This window comes from Corvus kubaryi, unplaced genomic scaffold (assembly GCF_017639235.1).
Source record: "Corvus kubaryi isolate FWS band 111438036 unplaced genomic scaffold, C.kubaryi_AGA036_p1.0 133, whole genome shotgun sequence".
NCBI classification, from domain to species: Eukaryota; Metazoa; Chordata; class Aves; order Passeriformes; family Corvidae; genus Corvus; species Corvus kubaryi.
In genome coordinates this window covers 16045582-16053602 of record NW_024580667.1, presented here as the reverse complement: position 1 = coordinate 16053602, position 8021 = coordinate 16045582, and the positions used below count along the sequence as shown (strand labels likewise).

Below are 8021 nucleotides of genomic sequence, written 5' to 3'. Positions count from 1 at the left end.
TCCAGCTCTCCCTGCATCAGGCATAAGGCCACAACTACACAATGTCAATACCACCCTGGGCAAAAGTGCAGCTGGCAACCTTTAGCTGCTGCTGGGAGCTACAGAAATAGCCTGTGGGTGAAAGGAAGAGTTTGTTCAGCATTTCACCCTTTTAAACCTTTTTTTTGGGAGAAAAGCCAGATGCTGCTTCCATATTCAATACTCCATCTCCCCAAAGTGATCATATGATTCTTGTCCTCGAGTGAATGGTGTGTTTTTACTTCAGTAACCCTGCTTGGCAGGTTATCACGTGAATTTGTTATTTTCTGCATGATAAAGTGCTTTTCAGTCTGATCCTCTTTCTTTCTTTCCTTCTTTCTTCCTTTCTTTTTCTTTCCTTCTTTTCTCTTTTCTTTTCTCTTTTCTCTTTTCTTTTCTTTTCTTTTCTTTTCTTTTCTTTTCTTTTCTTTTCTTTTTTTTCTTTTCTTTTCTCTTTTCTTTTTTCTTTTCCTTTCCTTCTCTCCTTCTCTTTCTCTCTCTCCTTCTCTCTTTCTCTCCTTTCTCTCTCTCCTTCTTTCTCTCTCTTTCTTTCACTCTCTCTCTTTCTTTTTTCATTCTCTCCTTTATTTTTGAATGGTGTCTCTAATTCACCTCTGTGAAGATAGTAATCATGGTTCAGGTGGTCTTTTCTCATAATGATTTAAGAGTTTCTATACTCTAAAGGATGCCTTGGTTGGTCAGTGCTCCTTTCTCAAAGCAGAAAAAATTTGGATTTCTATTAAGATGATGCTATTAAATCTTCCTTCCTAACCAGGGAGGCAAAACACTGGAGCAGGGAGCCATCTATCAATGATTCCCAGTTGGAAGCTGGGGTTTCTGTGTCCGTAACCTGGCTGGTCTGGGCAGAGGTGGTTCAGCTTGGCAGAGTTCCATCTGGCCAGAGCTGGGGATGACCCTGACTGCAAAGAGCACCTCGTCTGCTGAGCATAGAGAGCCGGGCTGGGGTCAGTACCTTGCCCAGTGCCTGCGTGGCCCTGGGCACATCTGTGCTCCCCCTTCTCTCCTCATTCTTGTGAGGGCACAAGGCCCCATGGCTGAACGCTCATCTGCTGCCCAGACTCAATCCCTCCTGGAGAGCAGCGTCCAGTGCCCCCAGCACCTGCACAAGAAAGAGAAAGGGGCTGCTCGTTGTTTGGTAGGATGGGGCAAGATATTTTGTGATCTTTTTCCCATATTGGATTTTTTTTTTTTTTTGCACACCAGAGGCAGATGATTTTTTTTCCCCCAGGCTTGTTTTAATTTTTTTTTTTTTAAATTAATGCCCATAGCTATGGTTGGAAGTAGACAAAGGGAAATGGAACAGAGAGAAACCAGCAAAAGGAAATGGTGATTGAAATGTCTATTCATGTCCCCTTTGTTCAAAAGAGACACTTAAAAGTTATTCTCTTTTATTTAAAAGTCTGAATAATCATTAGAAGAGTGTCCAGAGACTGGGGCCAAAGTCCTCAGACAGAGACTGTGACAACCACCCAGCTGGAGATACTGCTCTCACCTGCACACACTTTCACCCCTCCCAACTGCAATTTAAGAGAGAAGTCGATCCTCTTTTCTTCTCATTCCAGTGGCAAAGACATTTACTTTCTCAGAAGAAGAAGAAAGAGGATTAACACCTATCTTTCAAAAGGAAGATTTTATCTGCCTGTTTCCATTTGCCAGTGCCACTTGGGAATCAATACGAGCCCCCTCCCTGCTATATATATAAAATGCCCAAATTAGATTGCTTTCATAAATCCTATATTCATTTTTTAAGTCACTGAAAAAATTAAATCACAGTCCTGTTCATGAACACTTTCACATCACCTGGAAACAGAGCTTTTAGTGAACAAAGAAATCCAACTTAAACCAACCAGTCAAACAACAACAAAAAAAGTGAAATTCCAGACAGTGTCTCTCCCTCACTTTGCAAAAAGCCTGGATTTCTCACAGAGCTGACTGTGCTATCTCCCCAGGCCCCCAGGAGCACCACTGACTCTGCCAGCCCCACTAGTCCCAGGTTCACCTAGGAACCCAGGGAACCACACAACAATGTTGAGGCCCCTGGAAAAGCTTTGCTTTTCCTAGGAGCTAAAAACCTGTGTCGATCATTCACCATCCATTTTCTGTTTTACTAGACCCTCAGAGTGGGATTCATTCCACCAAACTTGGAGGGCTACCATATTTGGGCAACTTATTTAGGCTCCCTTTATACAGCAGGGGAAAGAAAAAATAGGCCCTTCCAGTGACCAGCCCTCAAAAGAGACTGTCCTTCAAAGACACATGTAGGCTGTATCAAGGTGGCACAGAAATACCCATCTCTTTCCACTGAATAAAAAGGGAGCCTGTGAGTAACTTTTCCAGATGGAGATACCACCTTTTGGGGTGCTTTGCACTTCAGAAAAAAAATCAAATTAATGCTATTCTCAGAGACAGTGCATTTTATGCATGCCTGGAATAGCTCTGTGGTCTCTGCAGCACTGTCTGGCTGCAGATACTTTCCCCTATAGCAACTGTAGCACAGCAGTGCTTTGCAGTTCCCAGTGATGATGTAAAAGGACTTACTGATGTCAAAATACTCTTTAATTCAACTGAGAACCATTTCCACTGCTTTGCAGCTCTGTGAAGTTAAGTATTGCACAATGGAGCCGCTATTTTCTTTTTTTTTAATTAATGCAAAAAGAAGGGAGGGAAAGAGAGAGACAGAGAAGGAGCAAGGTGAAGCTCAGACATCCTGTGTTTCCCAGAGGAGAAAGAAGTCCCTGATCATCTGCCAGACAGCAATGCAAGGCAAATTGATGCTCCAGAAAGGCTGGAATTGAGATTTCTGACTTCAACCGATGCCTGTGAAACAACAAAACCAGTAAAAAACCAGAAAACACCTCCCTCCCCTTCCCATACAGACACAAATTCCAGTCCACTGACCCATAATTTCAACAGCAGAGAAGTTCTGAGTGGCATTAATCTATGCCACGGTGGCAGCCTGGGCTCACAATGTAGACAGCAGAGTGCTTGAGATTTCATGTACCCAAGGCAGCAGCTGGACTGGCTCAGGTTTGTAGCTCAGAGCCACTCTCCAGTGCTTGGCTGGGCTTGTGCCTGCAGGTTGAAGCAGCAGGCCCTGAGGTTGCTCAAGCACCTCACAGGGCTCACTGGAGCGCCTGACAGAGGAGGAGCCAGTCCCACCCTCCTCCTCTCCCCATCTCTGACCCTATCCCTCCTCCTCCCCTGTGCCCACCACTTGTGAGAGCCACTAAGCCACCTGAATTTTGTGTGTTCCTTGCTCAGGACAAGTTTCAGCCAAATCAAAAAGCCCTGGAATTCCTCCCACCCACTGCATGAGCTGGTCTAAGGGATGGGAGAGGAAGCTGAGGAAGAGGGACAAGGTGCAACAGACCCTTCAGAAGAGGAGCATGGTCTTAGAATGCACAACTCAACATTGCAACCACATCTTGTTTCAAAACATGGCAGCAACAGTAATCTTTGAAGTAGTATTTTAAAGTCTGTGTTTTCTTTCTCCCTTGGCTGACAGGTTCCTCACCACATCTGACTTGTACCTAGAGATGTACTGAATCCTTGCATTTTTTTGTTTCTGCAGCAGAAGTGCAATACCTGCCCCATGGGCAACTCACAGGCAGCCTGTCCTTGGAGCACCCACATCCCATCTCTCCTGGGCTCACCTGTGAGTGCAGCACACCCTTCCTCCCAACTGGGAGACACCTCCTGAGAGAGGTAATTCAGCCCAGGAGGGGAAAGTGGCTTATTTACAATCCTAGGTATGAACCAGTGTGGTGCGATAAGAAGTGATAGGAGGGAAATTGAGTTTGCCCAGAGGCCTCAAGGCCTCCAGAGGAGGCCTTCTCTATCACACTCTTCATCAAAACACAGGCCCGTGACCCCATTGCTGAGATAGGAATCCTCCTCCCAAGGGAAACAGAGAAAAAGCTTTGATACGCTCACACTAGGGACTTTCCCTGTAAAATGAGTTTTATGGCTATACAAGAGCATGTGTATCATAAGAAGAAAACCATTGCAGAGATCTAAAATGGGATATCCCACACAGATCTATCACCCAACATAAAACTAGAAACAAGCTTTCAGGGCTACCTTTCTTGTGAAATGTTAAAAAAAAAAAAAAAAGACAAAAAAATTATGTCACCGATTTCAGCCTGGAAAGACGTACAACTAAAAATTACATTCTTAACCTGCTCGGGATAATTCTGCTTTGCCCTGTTAAAATGAAAATGACAGAAATAATGTAATCTTGCCAAGTATTAATTTATTGGAATTTATTATGTATCTCTTTTCTTCCACACAACAATCTATTGAAATGTGTGCACGCAAGGCTGTCCTCCAGCAGTGGTCTTGTCTTTTGTCTTGTCTTTTGTTTTCATCTTTTGTTGCATAAACTCTATGGAGATGGTCACGCACAGATATATATAAATACATACAGGGAGAGGGAGTGGCAAAAGGCAATCTCTTCATGAGGCTGAGTAATCCTCAGACATCTTTCACTAAAAAGGTGCAGGTGCTCCTATATTTAGAAAGGGGTTTAAAATACAGGAGATGGACATCTAGTGAATATAGTATCTTCTGCAGCAAGATTTACACTATGACTGGTTTTGAGGACTACTTGGGAGCTAATCCCCTGTAGCAAACCTCTATCAAGCCTAGCATAATACTGAGACAAGATCAGACAGGGAAGATTGTTTATAAGAGCTCATTTTTGTCTTTCCTTACATTCCACAATCATTTTAATTTGGGGTGGACTGCCAGTTTTTTGGGAATAAATAGACACAGAGCTACTGCAACAAGGGACACACACTAACCTTTTCCTATCGAGTCTCATATCATGATAGTATTTAGAAAAGCCTTGCAACTACCAGAAGAGAATGATATTTATTGTGCATAAAAAGAGCTAAACAGTCAAAGGCCAAATCCTGCCCCTTTCTACTTGGCTTGGTGCTTTTATCTAATAACTTTACTTGGAAAATGGAGATACGATGAGAAATGGAGATATGAGGGGAAGAACTCCTTATATATATGATGGATTTTAAGCCTCAAACTAAAGTAAAACCTTGAATCTTGTATATTTAACTTGCATTTGAAGGTGATCCTTAAGCTCCTATGCCTTTTAGATGTTTTTGACAGAGACACTCAAGAATGTAAAAAAACCACATCAATATCCCGTAAACCTTACTTCAAAAAAAAAAGGAGCAAAAAATATGCTCGTTGTTTTACTTATCTTTTTATTCCATCATTATGGCACAAGATAGAACTTAAAGACAACATCACTGAATAAGTCTTCAACTTCATTAAAATTAAGACTAATATGTTTTATAAAATTCTTCTGATATGATACACTTTTCCTTATAGAGCGCTACGAAGGAATTTCTCTGGAACGCTGCAGTACATTGCCACCCGCTGCCCACAAACGGCTCTGCAATTGAAAAAAATGTATAAAACAGCAACATTGAACACAACACAACATACAGCTACTGAGGAAGTGTGACTGACCCAGACTTTGGCACAATATTTATAGAAACGAAGTTGTGAGCTTTTCTAAATGTCATGTTCTTTTCTGAAGCTCTGCTTGACTCCCTTTCATGTGTCCGTCTGCAGTTTTTTCCTTTCTCTTATCTTTCTTAATGCTGGAGCTTTGTTATTTCAAAGGAAAAGCCATATTCTTTCTCAGTGTTACGCATCCCAATTTATTAGGTTTGGTTTTCTAAAATTTGGATTCCAGTTTATTGTTTTAAAGCAATACATAAAATCATACATTTATAAATATATATATTATATCCTGCATATATAACATTGGTTTTCCTTTAGAATGGGAGGGCAGACTTGCACTACATATTTGGTTGGTTTAGGCACAACGTTGTTCTTAGTTGATTCTCTGAGCTGCTTCCTACCTGAATCTAAAAAAATACTTTTACAATCTGGTATCAAATTTTAAAGTTTTTGCAAACATATGTGTAAGAAAAAAATATTTTGTATTTTCCCCTCTAAGCTCACTACTACCCTTATAAAATATATGGCTTTTCATGTTCCACTCTTTAGTGTTTTTCAACAGGCAGTGAAAAGAAGTACAACCTTCCCTTTTAACAGCTTTTTTTTTTATATATATAAGCACAGAAACCAGCTTGTGCACTTTCTATAGAATTCCAATGCATATCACGGTAATGTAAGTGCAGTGATTTTTTAAAAAAGCAGTCATGATTGATTGACATCTGTATATGAAAACATAACATGATTATCATACAATACTCATTACAGAATATACAATCATCAAAACTGCAGATATATAAATACATTTTTTAGCAACATCAAAGCAACAGTTTTATCTTATACACAGCATATGCATACAGAGTTATTACACTGAAGTTTTCACCTTTTTTCTCAAAAGTTTGCTGAAAAACAGGAACATACCATATTTGTAAATTAACTGCTTGACAGTGCTGTTAAGAAATTAAAGTGAACAAAGTTTTAAAAAAGTATATGCAATTCAGTTGGTATAAAACAAACAAGCCCTCCCTGTTTTCCAATGTCACCATTTTCCTATGAGACGGAGGCATGGGTATGAGTGGCAGCTCCACAGAGTCAGATCATACAAGGGTTTCTGGGAGGGCATCAGGGTTATCGGCTGACAACAGCTCCCAAATCTGCCACCTCTCCCTTTGCCACTCGCTCCAGTCCGCCTCTGAAACACTTTTACTGTTCTGGCTATGAGGTGCCGTGGAATAGTTGTGACCTGCTTGCGTGTGCAGGGCCGGCTGCTCCTGCCTGGAGGTGGCCTGGTCAGGGGCTCTGGCTGGTGGCCCTCCAGCTGCTCTCAGCCCCAAACTTTTTTCTGGGTGTTGAAGTCTCCTCAAAGAGTGCAACGTTGAAGAAACACTCGACCGCTGTGGCAACGCAGAGCTTGTTTTTGCTGGGCCTGGGTAAGGGGGTGGTGGCCGCTCTTTCCTGTAGGAGGGCTTGGCTGTACTTTGCAAACAACCCGCATTTGAGTCGTGCTCACTGAGGTCCTCCACACTGCTTAAAGTCAAGTGCTGCTCCAACCTGGAGTGGGACAGGTCTGAACTCCTGCTGCCAACTTCCATGTGCGGGTTACTGCACACCCGAGACGCCACGGGCTGGAGCTGACACTCGGGAATGGCAGCTGTTGTCTGGCTCCTCCGCATGACCTGCCTGCCACTGTCCAGTTCCGAGGAGCTGCCCTGCCACCGAGGGGAATACATGGTGAGGTTCCCCTGGGAAAGAGAGCACTGTCCGGGGCGCAGCAAGCTGCTTTCATAAATGTTCCCGTAAGAACCTAGGGGTAGAGTCAGGAACACAACATGAGTCTGCAGAACCAGTCATGTGGCATTTAACAAGCTACTGCTTTTCCTTTGTATCCCACTGTAGAAGAGGGATGGGGGCTGAGACAGGCTGAGAAAGTTGGGGCTGTTCAGCCTGGAGAAGAGGAGATTGCATGGAGACCTCATAGCACCTTTCAGTATCTGAAGGGAGCTGACAGGAAAGCCAGAGAGAGACTCTTCATCAGGAACCATAGTGATAGGACAATGAGTAATGGGTGCAAATCGAAAGTGGAAATTTAGGTTAGATATGGGGAAGAAATTTTTACTGTGAAGGTGGTTAAACACTGGAACAGGTTGCTCATGGAGGCTGGGGATGCCTTGACCCTGGTAGTGTTCAAGGTCAGGTTGAATAAGGCCTTGAGCAACCCAGTTTAGCGGGATGTGTCCCTGCCCAAGGGAGGGGGGTTAGGACTAGATGATCTTTAAGGTCTCTTCCAACCCTTATCACTCTATGGTTCTATGATTCTATGAATTTTAGAAGAATTTAAAACTTTCCTTGAAGCAAATTTAAAATTACTTTTTAAATTACATTTGTAGTTTGAAATGTTGCTGCTCTCTGTATTCCACTGAATACGGTGTGCTCCTCTGTATTCTACTTAAGAGTCATCTTTTAAAAGTCCAACTCTGGACAATGTGAATTCTCCTACC

General features: G+C 42.6%; 1 protein-coding gene across 4 annotated transcripts in view; it reads right to left on the bottom strand.

Annotated features, from left to right (window-relative positions):
* Positions 1-5241: 5241 nt before the first annotated feature.
* The window catches only part of ARHGAP6 (Rho GTPase activating protein 6), a 314963-nt gene continuing 312183 nt past the window's right edge, over positions 5242-8021 (bottom strand). For all 4 annotated transcript variants that reach the window (XM_042037783.1, XM_042037794.1, XM_042037815.1 and 1 more), the window contains exon 13: positions 5242-7327. In XM_042037783.1, the coding sequence (XP_041893717.1) occupies positions 6621-7327 (707 nt within the window). In that variant the 3' untranslated portion in view covers positions 5242-6620. The remainder of the gene's footprint in view (positions 7328-8021) is intronic.